Below are 19,247 nucleotides of genomic sequence, written 5' to 3' on the forward strand. Positions count from 1 at the left end.
GAAGGAGATTTTTTTACTGTTATTCAAGACACTATAAATTAGACAATTCAAAGCTTGTCGTTGATCTGGAACCAGCGTAGAAAGATTTTGCTTAGCAAAATTATTGAAATATTTATAGAGTTATAGTTGTAACTCTCTTTGATAGAATGTTCAACATAATTATTTGTATAAAGTTTATCTCGAATTCGTTTATTTAGCCTAAGTTCAACAAAATTTTTTTTCTTAAAGAAAGATCATCTTCTTTTTAATTTGAATAAAACTTTTTTTAAATATTTTCTCAGAGAATTTAGATTTAAAACTGTAAAGTTTAATCCGTACAGATTGAGCATTATCTTCATATAATTGTTGTTTGAACATATCCCACAAGATTTAAGATTGCAATGGCTTACAAAAAACTTAAATGACGGCGAATAATCTCGTAATTTACAGAAATTCATCAGACAAAGCAGCATCTGTAAGTTTATTTTTCCATAAAACATAATTTTGTATGGCTATAGTGCATGGCGGGCAGCTTTGAAAGTTCGATAAGTAAGACTGTCAATAGTTGTCAAACATTCGAATAAAGTTGGGCCTTGAACCAATCAACGTTGTTTTTCAGAGATTTTCGAGAACTAGTTAAATATTTTGCTGATTGATGTATAATTTTTGATAACTTTCGAGGTAAAAATCTACATGTAAGACTCTGTGATACTATGCGTGAATCTCAAAATCAAAAAAAATGCTAAAATCCTTGAGAAAAAAATAAAAATTAGGTTCTTTGGCATAATTTTCAATTTCGTTGATATTTTGATTTAAAAAAGAAGCACGATATGTGCCTTCGCTTATTTACTTGCAAATATATTTAATTGTTTGCACTTAATAGCAACACTTGTATAAAAATATAGAGGTACGACGATTGAGTACGATGTAATCCTACCCGTTACATTTTATATATCTTTACTAGTAATTTTAACTGTAGAACTATAACAGTCGTGTTCGTAGCGGTGTGCTCAGGGTAGTTGTATGCGTCTGCCAAGTTGTCCGGGTTTAATGCTACAACATACATATTTTATAGGTGAAATATAGACGAAAAACATGAATACTTTTTAAAGTTTATACAGTTGTTGTAGATCAAAGTTAGTTTTTCGACCATTCTTCTATATACTCTTGAAATATCCAGCTGTTGCGTTACCCAGATAATAATTCACCTATAATATGTAACGTTACCATTACGGATAAGTACCAGAAATTAATTACTTTGTGTCAGGTTATTTATAGATAAATTTTTTTTATTTTATCCAATTATAAATATTGATCCATAATAAACTGAAATAAAAAATTTTTTTTTAAATATACATGTCTTCAAAAAGTATATTTATCACTTCTACTTTTGCAAGTACAAAAAATGTTTCTTGAGCATCTGGAGCGTGTAGTTATAAATACCGTATGTTGTGTCTAGACATTTACAATGCTACATAGTATGCTATTATACATACATAAAGTTGACAGCCCCACTAATATTTAAAAAAGAATATAGTACATTAGTAAATTGTTCTGCTTATTGTGCTTGTTCCTGCTGTTACTTTTCTTACACTTGTTATTTTCTTACTCCTCACTTCTACTTTTACGTGCAAAGGTCTGTAGAATCTTAAAAAGTAAGTTGTCACACACCCACACACACGAAATTGGAGTATAAAAATTTTCTTGAAAAAACCTTGGTTAGAATCTTGCACACGAAACTAACCAGTCACGACTTTTATGGTTATAGTATTTTTACTATTCTGTTAGGCAAAATAATTTAAATAATTACAACAATGTAACAAATCCAGCACTTATTTCTATTCACCTATATGCTATATGGAAAAAAATTACTTTATGTGATGTAGGAGAACTAAGATTATAGTAAAATAGATCTTATTTAGTTAAAAAAAGTAAAGTTTTTCTATTTCCATAGAAAAGGATAGAGAACTATTCAATGTAATAACATACAGTATGTTGCAGGATCTTTTGGAAAGTAAGAAGAGATTCGATGATATGTTTGTAAATTATATGTTTTAAAAATTATGCAAAAACTGAATCTCTATTACCTTATTTCTAAAGGAAAATGCATAAAGTTCTATTGGGGGAAACGAGATGTGTATAAAGGGGGTATAGAGTAAGAATTTGTACGTAAGTTCCACCAAACTTAAATAAGGATTAAATAATTAAAATCACGGAAACATAATGCAAACTTCTACTTTTTTTAGTAAGAGGTCATATTATTATGCACAATTATGTCATTGAATTTTTTTAAGCAAGTAGTGTGTAATTAAACTAAAATGAATATAAAAAATTAAACTTTTTAAACACATACTTTGTTGCAAACAACACTTGCGTCTCGCGACAAAGCGACCAACGGAGTAGAAGAAATGAGCCCGGTGATTTTGTAGTGCATGGATAAGTAGAGAGTATGAAAAAGGGGAAATCGGCAGGTGCCTGATTTCTGCGTGAGAAGACCCAAACTAATTTGTCAGCTTAAAGAAACAACGGGATATTGTGTTGTTAGTAAGTAGCTGACCCTACGAGTGTTACCAGTAAGAAAGAGCACGGTGAGAGTTTCAGGTCATCAATACAGTAACAAACTCACTGTAGCGTTCGTGGGCGCAGCCGTTTATCCCAAAAAGACGTTTTGTACGTATCGTTACATAGCTACTAAAATATATATGTACTAAGCCAGGAGCTACCAACCCTCGTGTAAGCATTTGAATGGAGTGAGCGGGGAGAGCTGGAGTGATAGGGGCAAGGGGAGAACCTCAGCGAGCGACGCGAGGTAAGTGCTGAAGAGAGGCAGTACTGTTTGAGATATTCGAGTGTACGGTAGGTAGAGGCTCCTGGCTCCAAGCTAATGAAAGTAAGAATAAAATGTAAACTTTTTGTAGTTAATCCATTTTTTATGTGCCTTGTTCCTTTTGTTGACTGATTCCCGATTCTTATCTCTAACATACTTACCATAATTATTTATAGTTCGACAAGCTATCTTCATATAAAAAAAATACTCAAGGACCCACACAAGCAAAGATACTAAAACTTTTTCCGTTACCGAAGATGTAAAGGGGCACTTATGAAAATCTGACTAGACAAATTAAGCTAATGACCAAGCCACTACACAGTGTTCTAAAACGGTAAAGTCATTACGCAATAAAATATCTCCCAAACAGCAGGTTTAATTTAAAAGTTTTTTGTTTATTCTTTTTTTATTATTATTAAAGTTTACTTCTTATGGTTAAAAAAAAACTGTAGAAAAGTGATCGGTATACTGTCCTTGCTGTAAAAATAAAGATTTGTTACGAATTTTCTTATTTCTTGCATTACTTATAGTGAAATCATTGTCTTCAGCATATCAGTTAATATAAAATTTGTGATAAATAATTAGGATTATAGATAACAAATAGTTATACGTTTAATAACAACATTTGAGAATGATAGATCCGAGATGGCTGCCTGTAATCATTGAAATTCCACAATCTTTTTCTTAAAACAATATTTTCAAAAAAAATTTTGACATCCTAGCTACGAATAAAATGTCAAAATTTTAACATTTTTGATAAAAAATCATAAAAACTCCGTCCTTGCCTTAAAACAAAAAAAATAGCTTTGAATTTCTTTATTTTTCTCATTACTAACAAAAAAATTATTTTTAAAGTTCTATTAAACGTACAGCACACAGAATTATAATAAACTTTTTAAGATGAAGGTCAGTTTTATTTGAAAGATATGTCAAAAAAAATAAAAATTCTTAATTATTAATAGAAATTAGAGTCCAAAGTTTTTAATTTCATCTTAGCAGTCTCATGTACTAAAAATAATCAAACTCTATAGTAATTTATAAAGTTGTCTGGTAGGATTTATCAGCTGATAATTTGTATGGTAAAAAAATAGGGTTCTTAAAGTATTAAGAAATATTGTTTTATTAAATTATATATGCAGACCAAGAATAATTTTTTTCATTATTCACTATCAATACTTAAAAATTGTGCTATTAATTGCTGAACTTTCTGAACCGTTTTTTTTTCCTGCTTATTTACCTATCTTAGTACTTTTTGGATTTTTAGATGAAAGCGATACATTACGTTATGATACTTCTAATCAGTTAGGTGTCTCATCAGACAATTTTACAGAAAAATATTTTTTTCTAATATCCTTACTTCTAAATATTAGTTACAATTTAGGCTATAAGTCATTTTAATAATCATTTATTTGATTATTAGTAATTTTTTTAACGTTCAGGAATTTCTTGTTACGAAAAAACTAGTCAACAGTTTTTATTATTGTAATAAAAAGTAACAATTGATGTTTGCTATGATGAACAACAGTCGATTGTAAATAGCTGCTATAAATATCACTAAGAAATGATATGACACTTTTTTTCAAACTTTGAAATAGTCCCTTTGAACTTCTAAATGAATAAATTCAAAAAAATTCAAAGTATAAATATTAAGTATTTTTTAATTCATAATAACTAAACATTGTCATTTAATATTAACTTTACTATCACTTTATTCTTTAAAACGAAAAATACAATCATCGTATCACTTTTATTGTTGCAGGTATAAAAAATGACTGTTTAAATGTAGGTCAGTATATTTAGATAACACAAAAACATTAACTTTTGCTAAAAAATTTTATATACTAATCTTATTTAAATAATTGTTAACATAAGGAGTTATGGCAGATACGTTAGAACCTTTTTGGACTTTGCTTTCTTTGAAGTTCTTATCTTAACCATTATCAATGCTTCCGTTACAGTCTGAGTTATTAAAAAAAATTTAATTACATATCAGACATGATTTTTGTGTAAATTTTGTAACCCAAATGTTTTTTAGTATAGTTAATTAACAAAATACATCCTTTGTCAAGCAAACATTGATAACTTGGAACCCAACTAGTTTCCAGCACAGATATTTAACAAAACATAAGCACACGCGAGCATGCATCGAGGATAAGGAACCTATCAGTGTTCTAGTACAGTTATTTAACAAATGCTTGTGCAAGCAAGCATCGAAGATAAACAATTCGACTGTTCCTTAGTACAGTTATTTAATAAAATGTATGCTTGGATAAGCAAGCTCTGGCGATAAGTGCCACGACTGTTTTTTAGTATTATTGCTTAATAATTGTGTTCATAGACGAGCAAGCATCGGCAATTAGAAAGCAAACTGTTATTTAGTATAGTGAGTTGACAAAACATATATTTTCAGGCAAGCATCTAGTCAGTGACTAGCGACTTAACTAACTTTTAGTGGAGTTCCTTAACAAATTATATGCTTCAGTGAACATTCGTCAAAGATTAGTACGCCATTATTTTAAATGTAGTAAGTTAACAGAATATTAATTTTTACTGAACAAGCATCAAGGGTTAGCATTCTAACTGTTCTTTAGTAAAGTCATTTAACGAAATATATGCTCTAGCAAGCAAGCATCGGTAATGAACAACTCAACTGTATTTTTTTACGTGCTTATAGACGAGCAAGCATTATTGACTAGCAACCCAACTGGTCTTAAGTTTAATTAGTTGAAAAAATATGTTCTAAAAAGAGTTATCATCATTGATTAGTAAGCTAACTTTTTTTTAGTATTATTTTTTGATAAACATTCCCTTAGATAAGAAAGCATCGGCAATTGGTAACCCAACTGTTTTTTCGTATAGTTTGCTAAAAAAATATATGCTCTGGCAAGGAAGCATCAGGTACTACCTTGTCCGTCTACAAAAAAATGCTTTTACTTTTTTTAATGATCAAAACCTGATAGAATCCATATAGTACTCATAACTCTAAACGCAGTTCCAAACTAAGTACTTTATTCAATAGTCATTAGAGTTTTTTAATTTTATATGTTATACAAAACTTATTAGTAAAAATCAATTATTTTTAATAAGAACCCTAACTATTTATCAGTACACATAATTACTTAAATATACCTTTAGTCTAAAACGCATTGGCAAATAGCAACTCAAGTTTATGTGTTTTTTGTGTGTAAATTGACCATTTAGACAGAGTACATACAAAATACGTAACTGTATTCGTTTCCCGTATAACTTTTTTATAAAAATAAACAATTAGATTGCTTATTGCAGATACTTGCTTGCCTAAGGACGCACTTGGTTAGTAAATAATACTAACATACGGTTGAGTTGCTCACCATATATGCTTGCCTGCCCAAACATATATTTTATTAACTAACTATAATAAAACTCAGTTAGGCTGCTCATTCATGTGCTCACTCACCCCATAATATACTTTGAAACATAAATACACTAAATAACTGTTGATTCCTTAATCACTGATACTTTTTCGTGTATAAGTACATTTTAAGAATAATAAAAATTCTAAGAAATGGTTGCATTACTTTTTGTAAATGCGATGTCATCGAGGCAACTAATAAGTTCAATAACTTTATTTAAAAACAGTTTAGTTAATAATCACCTATGATTGCTCACTGAATAATATATTATATCTAGTGTACTGAAAACAGGCAGGTTGCTTATCAATGATGCTTGCTCATAATTTATTGATAAATAAAACCAAAATATAGCTAGAATTCTAATGGCTGATGCTTGCTTTCTTAAGAATATGGTAAGTTAACTAATTATATAAAAAATAGTTAAGTTGCTATTTACCATTTTGTTAACTAAGTATGTAAAAACACAATAAAACTGCTTTTAAGTGATGCTTTTTTACACGTCAATATATTAAGTCGACTAACTTTATTCAAACATAGTAAGGTTGTTGACCACCGATGCTTGCTTACCTCTAAATGTTTTGGTAACTTATCATACTAAAAAATAAATAGCCAGCTTGCAAATTCATGATGATTATTTGCCTATGGGCATATTTTAATAGTATATGCTCATGCCAATCATAAACTTTTAATTTTATTTTTTCATTTCTAACTTTCCTTAGCATAGTTCGCTTAATGTAATAGTTAGGTTTCTAAGAATTGTAATAGCTGTAACCTTGCTTTATTATTTAAAATCATCACTGATCAACTTCGCAACTTTCACTTGATATTCATACATACTTTGATTTCAGAACCTATATTGTCTTATCTTATCTCTGTATTGTCTTGTAACTCCCAAAGTTCAATCCAGTAGACATGTTAGCCAATATAATATAAATTATTTTAGATATTTGTAATGACCTTTTGCGTATACTTGTAGAAAAGTTAACTTTAGATTTTATCTCCACTATAAATGTAATAAATTCAGACACATCTCAACTAGTAAAGGGCCAACATCAATTGCGCTATGAGCTCTGCTAACCGCTATTATATCACATACGTACACTTTCAAATGAACACTATTTTAAACGACTAACAACAGTCAAAAGTTCTATTAATCCTCGGTGATTCCCCAAAAATTTATATTAAAAGATCCCCACGTTTGGTAAGTACTTTGGCTTGACTGTAACAATGTAATACTAAAAAACAATTGGACTATGAACTGTCAATAGTTGCTTGCTTAAAGATATATATTTAAGTAACTAACTATACGAAAACACAGTTAGGTTGCTAATTTTTTATGCATGCTAGCGCGAGCATATATTTCGTTAACTAACTATAATAAAACTTGGTTGGAATGGTAGTCACTGAATTGGTACTTAATGAATGTGCGATCTCGATATGTACTGCTTAAGTGGTCAAACAAGTAAAAAGTGTCCCACAGCGTTTGTCATGAGGTCTTCCTACTTTTACTGGTATTGGACCATTCCTAAACGGTCTTATGCTCGCAAAATACCTTTTTCCACCTCAGGTGTTTTTGAGGGTAAGGTATGCCCTCGGTAGAAAAAATAGGGCTTGCATCTGGTGTGCATCTAACTAGGGCCTTCACAAGGGGTCTCCCCAGCCCTGCTTCACAGATCCCTCGTACCAGGTGTTTATCGTAGAGGATATGCAGCACCAAGTACGAAAACTACTATTATCATCGAGATACGGCATTAAAATTTAGATTCTACTTTGTTTGATACCTGATTTTTTTGTTTCAATGCACTTATTGTTCCATTATTGACTTGGTATTGTGCAATGACTTCTGGCTTTAAATCGCAATATCAAAAGAGGTAGCTGAGATTGTGCATACAATATATGGCATTAAAAACACAAGTTAATACGGATAAAAGACGCTTAAGAGAAGGATAGCACGAAAAATCTATCAATAGTGGTGAAATATAAATCCTTGATGGATAAATTTTTTGCTGATCGTTGTTTATGTGATTATGGAGATTTGTTTCTAGCCAATACGATTCTTTTTCTCTTAAAAAAGCTTTTTCAGAAATAATTTATATTCAAATAGTCTATTAACTTCTCAAATATAGGTTGATGCGTAATTTCGATCTTGAATAAGCTTTTTTTTTAAAAGATTTAATCTGAATAGTGCTGTTATTAATCAATCAGAGCAAAGTTTGTTTTCGTCTTCCCATAATAAACCAACTGTCTACTCGCCATTTTCCTTATTGCAAGTACGATCTAGTATTTCGATCTTGTACCTGTCATTGTCTGTGGGTTTCAATAATATTATACCCAACGCATCAAAATACAACCTTACTAGTTTATCAAGCTCATCATATTGTTTTCGAGAGTAATGATTAATTTTACAACACTAACTTGCTCAGTACTACTTGAGCCGTGTGAACCATAGTTTGTGTACTCTAGGAAACTTCGTCAAATAAACAAATTAATTCCTTTCAAAAAATAAAACGCTTTTGTCTGTCATTAATTGCAATGACTTTGTTTCAATAGTGAATCAAGTGTATCATGATATGGATTAATCTTTATGTCTGTTATGTCCTTACAATATTTTGATTGTTCAACGCATTCTCTGCATGGATAGTGCAAGATCAGTTACAATCAATACATTTTCAAAATTATAAGTTTATAAGTCCCCTTTTATTTTGAACTTGTTTTTTGTACCTATCACGTAAACGGAAACAATTTTTAATAGTGATACTGAATCTAGTTAACTTGTAAGACCTGTATTAAATGCATTTTAAATTTGGGAGTCTTTTGATTTACTTTGAATCACTTTCAAGTATCTAAAAGGTCTGATTTGAGTTTATTTAATATGCAGTGATACATGATATTTTTTTTGACACACTTTACATACTTCTTGTGTGCATTTTCTACTTGCATGTTCTTCTAACAAACAATTAAAGCATTATCTTTGTTTTCTCACGAAGCTCCATCGTTGAAAGGATAAAATTTAATCACAATCGTTTGAATTTCCAATATTATGATTTTTATGACTGCAGTGAAAACAATGATAAATAGATGCATTTTTGGTTGATGATTCGTTCGAATGAATAGTGTTAGTGATTATCACTAGATAAGCTTGCGTACTCTGCTCCATCTTTTCATGCAAGTAACGATCAGATCTTTTACTTGATCTAAGCTCAGATATTTTACGATTATTTTTTTTCACGTGATGAATTTGACTGAGATTCAATTATACCTGCCACTAGGGAAGATTGGGCTTCATCGTACAAAAAATTTGAAATTTTTTCCAAGTCTGATTTTTCAACTAAGATGTTTGCCACAAAATGTCTATAATTATACATCATTGAACTTAGAAGCTTTTAAAGGACTTTGTTTTCTAGATCTGCACTATATAATATAGTTAAATGGTTTTAGTTCTAACTACGTTAATTGCGTTTTAAAAATTAGTAGTACAATCTACGAATCCCAAATTATGTCGTTCTATGCACAGCAATTCTTTTATTTGTTTGATTATTTTTGACAAAATTATTTTTGAAAGATAAAGTTTTTTGTATTAAATCAAAGAAATGCGTTGCTGACTCATCGTTTAACTAAGTATGATTAGAAAATAAACTATTTTGCTTTCCAGGTCTATGATTGTATAAAGGATCAGATAAATTGCTTAATGAATTAGTGTTTTAAAATCGCAAGTGTTGATGTCCTGTGGAGTACAATGGAGGAACAAAAGAAGGTTATCTATGGAATAATATATTTTGATCAAATTAGAACTAAGCAGTTACATTTCTTTTTAAAGGGTGTAAAAAAATGGTATCAAAACGTACGTTCCTTTCAAAAACATGAAATGGATTGTTTTCCAATAAATCACAAGTAATCAAAGAAGACAAATGTAGAGATTTGTGAAAGATTTCATTCTCAAACTCTGATTTTGTAGGTGGACAGTGGGGGTGTAAGATCATATACTTACTGCATAAACCGGAACCAGAGCTTGCAGCTCTACGTGGTCGTCAAAGTTAGCCATGAGGGCCCGGGTTATGGAAGGACGATGGGGACGCAAGGTCTTGCAGCCACCGTATTAGCAGGAATTGGAGCTTACAGCTCTACGTTGTCGTTGAGGTACGACACTTAGTTAGAACTGGAGCATATCACCAAGTCAGAACGATGTCCCCAAGACGATTTAGGGTATGTTTGCTATGTAGTTGTAACCGCAACTTGATATTGCTTTCCTTGGTCTACTTTCCTGTGACGAGACTCTCTCTTACACATAATTTTAAAAACAATAAACGGGAATAGTTTAAGTAAGCCATTGTTTATTTAGGAGAAGTTAGTGAAATTTTTAATTATAAGTAAATTTTTTTCACAATATTTGGATTACCTTAACATAGCCAAATCATTTTTTTATATACATTACGACGAAATCGATAAAATAGTGTTATTTTTCGTTCTCAAGAAAAGCGTTGTAGTGAAACTGTGAGTTAAAAATACTTTATCATTTTTATAAATTTCATAATAATGCATACTACTAATTTAAAATTTGTTTTTAAAACAAAGTTCTTTTTCTCGCGTCATGAGTTTTGGGCGTATGGGAACTAGACCGGAAAAAGTGTAACAAGTCTTTTTTCCAATCTCGCTGTAGCAAAACAGCCGTTTATAAAGCTATATACATTGCCACAGACAGCTCTCTCTCTATCTTCATGCACGCAGAAAGACCAAATGGCTCTCTTTTGTTTGGCCTTATTTGTTTATACTCGGCCAGTAGATCCTCCTCCCTGCGTCGCGTACCGTTAGAACTATCTACACATTTATAGCAGCCGCTGTTAGTATATACTTATAGCTTTAATCAACATAAGAATATAACGTATTAGTCTCTTCCCGTTTCCCGTACTCCACGCTATTGCACCGATTCTACTGGCTGTAAAAGTGGCTGTTCGATTTATTGCCCTTAAACAAAAAGTGCGATACAATTTTATGTTGTTCAGTCGAGGGAAAATTTGTCATTTCACAACAGAATTTTTCCAGAAATATGGAAAAAATAGTTTTGTCCAAATCTGCAGTTAATTTTTTTTTTTATTTAAAAACTTATGGTTTGTTGTCATCTTTTTATTAAATTTTTTGTTTTGATCTCCACCTCCGTAACTCGTAGAGTAATTTTACGACCGACAATCTTTTTTTCATCAAGTTTTCTACAAAATAGACACCTTGGAAAATTCATTATTAATTTATATAACAAACTAATTGTAACAAAGGGCAAAAATAATTTTTTAGACCAAAAGTTTAAGTTTTTGTCACAATTAGAGTTTTAATTTTTTTCTGATCCCGTAGGACATGTGTGAACACCAAACAAAATTTATTACCGTACTTGAACCTAATATATACTTAAATTACTGATTTACTTGTAATAATAAACCAAAAAACCATTGGTAACAGAATTTTAAGACATAGAAAATAAATTATTTGAAAAGTTATAGATGGTCTTCATATAAAAATTAAATAAAACAATTTTTTTCAATGCATCAAGAACCCTTACTTTTTACGTATGTTTTTTTTTTTTTTTTTTCGAATTTCAAACAAAACAGACCTCAATCGTTAAAAAGTTTATAATAATTCTACGTAATGTTTGTGTGAGTCCACCTTACAATCACAAAAATACTGGTAAAATAGCAAAAAAAAGAAAACTCGTTAAAAATATTTAATTTGCTACTTAAAAATATGCTTAGACAAAAAATATGTAGAATTTAATAGCTTATCCCTCATCGAATAATGAAAAATTTTCTGAAAAAACAATTTTAAGAAGATAATTGTAAAACTTCTGTGACTTCTAGCAGCCATCTTGAATCTGTCATTTCAAGATCTCTTTTATTAGCATCAAAACTACTCTCTTCTTTTTCCTCAAACTGTGTAACACCAGTTTCCTATTAAATCCTGTGGTAAAGATAATGATTTAATTAAAGTAAGGAAATTAGAGGTACATCTTTATTTCAAAAGTTAGCGCTGTATTAGGATCAGTTTTGTATTGTATTATTTTAATGTACGAAAAGACGTTCTACAAAAAAAAAAGCAAAAAAAACATATTAATCGATCTTGCCGTCTAGGAGATGTTTCATTTTGTATATATTTTACCGTTTCAGAACGCAGTGCCACGATGACGAGTAGGCTTTTCTTAACTTTCTGACATCTAATACATTTGTAGATCATACAAAATAACGAGGTTTTTATTTTCATTACAGTAACTGGCTAATAAGTTTGCATGATTAAATGAAGGGTAATTATTAGGAAAGTAACTTTCTTGCTGTACCATGCTGTGATTTTAAAGTTATAATATTTATTGACTAGAAATACAGGAACTACAGAGGGGTGTTTAGATAGTGATTAAAAACGAAATAAGTTCAACTTTTTTTTTCTTTGGTTCTTCACCGAATAATATTTTCATATTCGTGTAATAGAAAACTTGTGCTATTTATTTATATTCTTAATTGTTTGCTTGTAAAGTGTAAAACAAATACATAAAAATCTCATAACTTCGTTAAACTTAAATAGTTTTACGCCCTCAGTTACATTTTTATCCATGCATGGCAAGAAAAGAAATAAAAAAATTAATTATAAATTTAAGTTACTAGTAAGTGTACAACCTTCTTTCCACTTTTTCAGTTTTTTGCAACAGAATTACTAAAGTTATTTGTAAAAAGTTGTTTTCAAAGTAGTAACAATATTAAATGCGTATGTTGACATCAAAAAAACATTCGAGATATTTTAATACTCATATTTTTACAGTAAGTATAAAATAATTCTATGACATAAGTTTAAAAAATTCAAGTAGTTTATGCATAACTTTGTTGATTTCTAAGTAACGTAGACATTGAGAGAAAGTAGAAAAAATATTTAATTTCTTTTACTTTGACAATTAAACATTAAAGGTTAAAAAGTTGTAGCTCAAGATGTTACACTAAGAATAAAGAAATAAATGTACAAATAAATCATTTTTTCCAAACACAATCTTTCTACATCGTAACTTGTAAGTCTAGAAATATTTTAAAAAACCAGTATTTAATTACGTCAACCCTATTTCAAAAGTTTTGAAGCATTTTAAAAATTTGTTTATGCACTTGCATACTGCTTATTATATACATTAAGCATTATCGTTTTTTAATGTGAAAAAACTTGTATAGAAGAAAAATAAATTTCAGTGAATCTGTACTCATTATAACTTTGAAAATCTTTAATCGGTAAGAAAAATTTTTTTATTTAAAGCTAGAAAGAGAATGCTCAATAGTTATACTACTGGCCTTAAGATAACTGTTATTCCTAGCACTAATAAACACAGATAGTTACGTATGGTTACTTATTTTTTGAATTTATAGAATCTTAACAAAAACAATTTACAGAAAGAAATAAAAGAAATGAAAACTAACCTGACAAACTTTGGCTTGTGTTTCATCTAGTGGTTCACCAACAGCAGCACCTGCAGGACTCACATGCTTAAATGAAGTAGCTGCAGGAATCCCTAAAGCAGCCTTAAGTTCTTTGACCAACTGATATCCGTTTAAAGCATCACACAAATTGATGTAACCTGGTGAACCATTAACTACGGTAATTGGCAGTTTATCAAGTGTCGTATACAGCTGGGCTGGTTTTTGGTGAGGGTTCATACCATAGCGAAGAGTCATTTGGGACGACCCAGATTTATATTGACGTCGAAAGAAGTTTGAAATTGCATCATCGTACTGGGCCGTAAGCGTAAACGCCTTAACTGCAAGGAGTTGTCTAAAAAAAAAAATAGGATTAATTCAGAAGTGAAAACACATCTTGAAATATTAAATTACGATGAGATAAATCTTAACAGCATACGAAAAAACGATTGTATAAATTACTAATAATTTCTTTTAATAATATGTATTATGTTAAATGTAACATAGAGGTGCTAAAAAATTATTATTTTCGTAACGATAAGACTTGCAAACAGTGCAAAAAAATCGTATAGCAATATAAACGACGATAAAAACTGAAGTATTATTAACAATACAGATAATAAAATTAATCATAATGATAATTATTATAAAAATGTAAATAAGTTAAAAAAAATAGTAAAAAGAATTTAAAGAATAGTCATCTTAGTAATAGAGATGATGATAATGATAATGATGATGATGAAAATGATGATGATAATTGTTCAGTTTTGTACCTGAATATTTGCCGACAAACCTTTTCTAAATTCAAATTGCGTCACGTTCGTTATTCTTATATTAAAGTTAAAGCAATTTTCCGATCATACGCCTTTATCATCGCGTACATTTGCAATGCCCAAGAGACCGTTTTACCTTTACTTTTGTACCTTTATTTATCAATGTACTAGAATTTCTACTTTAACTTTTGTCTCTATAAATATTGCTCTGCGAGCATAGTATGTTAGTTAGCGCGCCGCGGTGGCAGAGAAAGCTTCTCTCCGCTTGCCTTCACTTGAGCACATTTTCCTAATTAAAGCACTGTAAATATATTGTATAAATTTTTATTGCACATTTGCGTTACATTTATTTTGCCGTAAACCACTTCCACCTCCACACGACTGAACTGGATTGGGAGCAGCATAAAACCCCTTCCCTCATGAACAATAATTATGATAATGATAAGAACTCTGATGATGATGATGATGATGATGATGATAATGATGATGATGATGATGATGATGATGATGATAGTAATAATGATGATAATGATAATAATAATGATAATTATGAGAATGATGATGAATGATGATGGTGACAATAATGATAAAATACTAAAAAAATGATGATGGTTATGATAATAATGATAATAGTATGATAATAAAAATGATAGTAATAATGGTACAAATTAAGGTGGTAATGATAATACTAACGGTTATGATGATGATGATAATGATGATAAGGATGACGATGATAATAATGTTAATAATGTAGATGATAATAATGTCAAGAATATAAGAAGTAAACATTATAACAACGTTAATAATAATGGCAATGCATTAATGATAAAAATAAAAGTAATACGGACTTGAAGTTTCAGCAGGGAAGATAGAGATAGTACTATTGACAAGAAAAGAGATAGATACCATCATCTCCCTCAAGGTACAAGAAGAGAAAGTAACGACGAAGAATGCCGTAAAAGGCCTAGCGGTGACGCTACATAGAAAGCTCAAAATTTGGAGCCACCTTAGGCAAGCAGCAGATAAGGCGGTGGCAAGAGTAGCGGCATTAAGCTGAATCATGCCAAACGTTAGAGGTCCAAAGCCTGCAAAACACAGGCTCCTTATGTCTACGGCGCAGATTATTATTTTATACATGTATGGCTGTGATATGGGAAGATGAGATTAACGTCAAAAAGAAAAGAGTGAAAATCGGCCAAGTTCAAAGAATAGGAGCCTTAAGGATAGCCTGCGCCTATCGCACAGTCTCAGAGTTTGTGACAATGGTGGTAGCGGGCGTAATCTCCAATGACATCGTTGCAAGGAAAAGACGATTAAAGCACCTTATGGAACAGAACCTAGGGGGAATAGAGGTTAAGATGAACGCCTGGGAAATTACCTGGAAACGCTGGCAACATAGATGGCAAGAGGAATCTAGAGGTAGATGGACGGCACGCCTGATGAAAGATGTCAAAGAATAGACTGAGCTTACACACGGGGAAGTAGATTACTACCTTACCCAATTTCTTTCAAATCACGGCTATTTCCACTCGTACCTCAACAAAATGCAAAAAATACTGACAGCTGCTTGCAAGTACTGCGGCTACAACAAAGATGACGCAGAAAATTCGTTCTTTGACTGCATCAATTGGCAAGCCGAATGAAACGTGCTGCAGGAAAGAATCGGAACTTTCAATCCTAACAACGTCATGGATAAAATACTACTCAACAAAGAAAGGTTAACTGCAGTAGCCCAATACATACATACAGTTCTCTGGGCCAAAAAGGAGGATGGTTTTCTGGTCGACTGAGCAGAGGTGGTGCTAGCGTAGATCGGGTGCTGTCGGAGGGGGGGCATTGGGTAGTATTTTTGCTGCGGCACCCAGGAGGTTCAGGGAGGGGGGTGGCGGAGCCTTGGCGATGCCACTGGGGCGTGGCCGTGGGGCGGTTGGTGTGCGGGATGGGGGCTTGCAGGGATGCTTAAGCGCGTGCAGACTTCCGTAAACAACTTTGCTCTATCATCTTCCTACCGATAAGCGGCTGCGGCCTGGTGGCCAATGTTTTCAGGTGCTTCGTTTCCGCTGTTCCCCTACTTATTTTTTCTTATTTTGGGGCTAGGCTTCTGTGGTGTGGTCGCGGGGAGGTTGGTGTGTGGTATAGGGGCTTGCATGGGTGCTTGAATGCGGGTAAGCTCCTAGGGGCCCTTTGCTGTTTCACCATCCTACTGATGAGCAGCTATACCTCAGTGGCCTAAGTCTTCACCCCACGGACTCTGCGGTGGGTGCGCTCCTTGCACTTTTGTTGGAGGTGGCCTCGTTTGGGCTCGCTCTGCAGAGCATCTGCTTACTATTTTGCTCCAAACCTCCAAGTAAACAGAGAAGAACAGCTTGGATGAACGACCAAAAGTATAAAATACTCTAGAGGACGCAAAAGTAACAAGACCAGCTGGTAACGAAACACTAAAGGAAAAGTGTTAATGTGACAGCAGATTTTGAGCCAGGTATCCCAGAAAAAAGGTCTTGCCAGTTTAGTAAGTATAGTCATAACGAGTCCCACACAGGGGAGGGATGGTACACCCTTCTATCGTGCATAAAAGTATTCTGGACAACCTCGGGAAAAAAAATAGTCATAATGATATTTGTGAGAATTATGATAATAATGATGATGATAATGTTAAAAACTATGATAATAATAGTAATAATATTGATAATGATTACAATAATAATGATGTTGACAATAATGATGATAAAAGGATAATTGGAATAGTGACAATAATAATAAACATTGTAATGTCGACGGTTATGATGTTATTAATAAGAATAATATGTATGATAATGATAATAACAAAATTAATGATAGCGATAATCGTTAAAATAATAACAAAACTAGTTGTGCTTACAATAATAAGAAGGATAATCAGCATGCTTATAATCATAATGATGATGGTAATAATAATATTTATCATGATGATGACGATCATGAAAATGATGATGATGACGATGATAGTAATAACAATTTTGAAAATAATGGTTATAACGACGGTATTAAAGAAAATAATGATGAAAATGGTCGAAGTGATAGTAATCATAATAATAATGATGATAATGATAGTGGAAATAGTAAGGAGTTATATTATAAGATTACCCTAAATAGTAAAAATCATAATAATGATATTAATAATAATAATGTCAAAGATGATTATGCAAATGATAATTATGAGGATGATAATAAAATTAATAATGATAGTAATAACAAGAACTATAATAATAATGACTTTATAATGAAACTGACTTTTATGATGAAGATAAAAGTTATGATAAAATTAATGATAACAATAAAGTAAATGGTCTTAATAATGCTAATAATTAGTAAAATGATAATGATAATGATGGAGAATATCATAATAATAATAATAATAATAATAATAATAATAATAATAATAATAATAATAATAATACTGAAAAATGTGACAACGAAAGTTATCAACATAATAGTGATTACGATGGAGATGTTTATAATGATAAGATTTATAATGTTTATTAAGATAAGAATTATTATAATAAAGTTTATGTTACTAATGAAGATTATACCGAAAACAATGATATTGATGAAAAAAATAGTTATGATAATGACAGTTATGATACCACTGAATGGTAAAGGTAATAATAATAATTAAAGTGCTATGGATGGTTATGACGATGATCATGATAATGATGACAATTATAATGACGATGATTATGATAATGATGACAATTATAATGACGATGATAACTATAATGATGATAATGATGACTATACTTAAATTAATAAGGATAATAAAAAATATGATAATCATAATGATGACAATGCAGATTATGACGTTAGTGATGATGATTATAATATGATGACGACGATGATAGTGTCGATAATAAGGATAATATTTATGGTAACTATAATGAATTACAAAATTATAATAACTAGGCATATGACAATGACGACGGCAATGTCTTAGATTGTAAGAATCATAATAATAATGCCGATAATCATAATTATGTTGATGATAATGATAATAATAGTAATAATAATAAAAACAATGATAGTTATGTTAAAGATGGTAACGACGGCTATAATAATGATAACAAATACAATGATAACAGTGATGATGGTTATAATTATTATAATAAAGTTAAAGCTAAAGATAATTATTGTAGTGATGATAATGATAGTATCGATAATGATGACAATAACAATAAAAGAAACTTTCGTTATAAAAATCATAATAACGATAGTGATGATGATAATGAGTATAAAGATAACAATAATGATTATAATACTAATAATTATAATAATAACATTATTAATAATGTTGTTCATTGGTCCTATACAGTGAATCTGCGCATGAAAGAGAGAGCACAAATCATGTGCCTGGATCTGGAGCGTACAGAGCCTTGAAACAGATTCTGGACCGAAGAAAACGAAGCTTAACATAATGCCCAGAGTTCTCCAAGAAAACATGAACGGAGAAATTGACGCAGATGCCTTTCTGCCACAAATATTGTAAAGAAGAAGGGTAGACGTAGCACTCATGAGCAAGCAGTGCAGGAACTTTTAGCCACCTAACAGGCTTAGCAATGTAACAAATACGTCAGCCATTTCAGTTCCTAGACCAGACAAAATCCGCCAAGATGCAAGCGGATTGGAAAGACGCTTTCTCTGATTGAATAGTGGTATCATCACGTATGTCAGCTACTACTTTTCACCAAACACAAGTATCGAGGAATACAAAAGAAGAATAAATTACCTCAAAGATACCATCAGGGATGGCATAAAAGGCGACCTATTGGTCGCTGGAGATTCAATGCAAGAGCAGTAAAATAGGGAATGCCTGCAA

General features: G+C 31.2%; 1 protein-coding gene across 2 annotated transcripts in view; it reads right to left on the reverse strand.

Moving 5' to 3' along the window:
• Nucleotides 1-19,247, reverse strand: part of LOC106644600 (bifunctional purine biosynthesis protein ATIC) — a 504,490-nt gene that overhangs the window by 225,208 nt on the left and 260,035 nt on the right. For both annotated transcript variants that reach the window (XM_089595708.1, XM_089595713.1), the window contains exon 4: nucleotides 13,629-13,980. In XM_089595708.1, the coding sequence (XP_089451834.1) occupies nucleotides 13,629-13,980 (352 nt within the window). The remainder of the gene's footprint in view (nucleotides 1-13,628; nucleotides 13,981-19,247) is intronic.

This window comes from Copidosoma floridanum, unplaced genomic scaffold, assembly GCF_036245765.1.
Source record: "Copidosoma floridanum isolate Cflo_tuat_1 unplaced genomic scaffold, Cflo_Japanese_pri ptg000004l, whole genome shotgun sequence".
Taxonomy (NCBI): Eukaryota; Metazoa; Arthropoda; class Insecta; order Hymenoptera; family Encyrtidae; genus Copidosoma; species Copidosoma floridanum.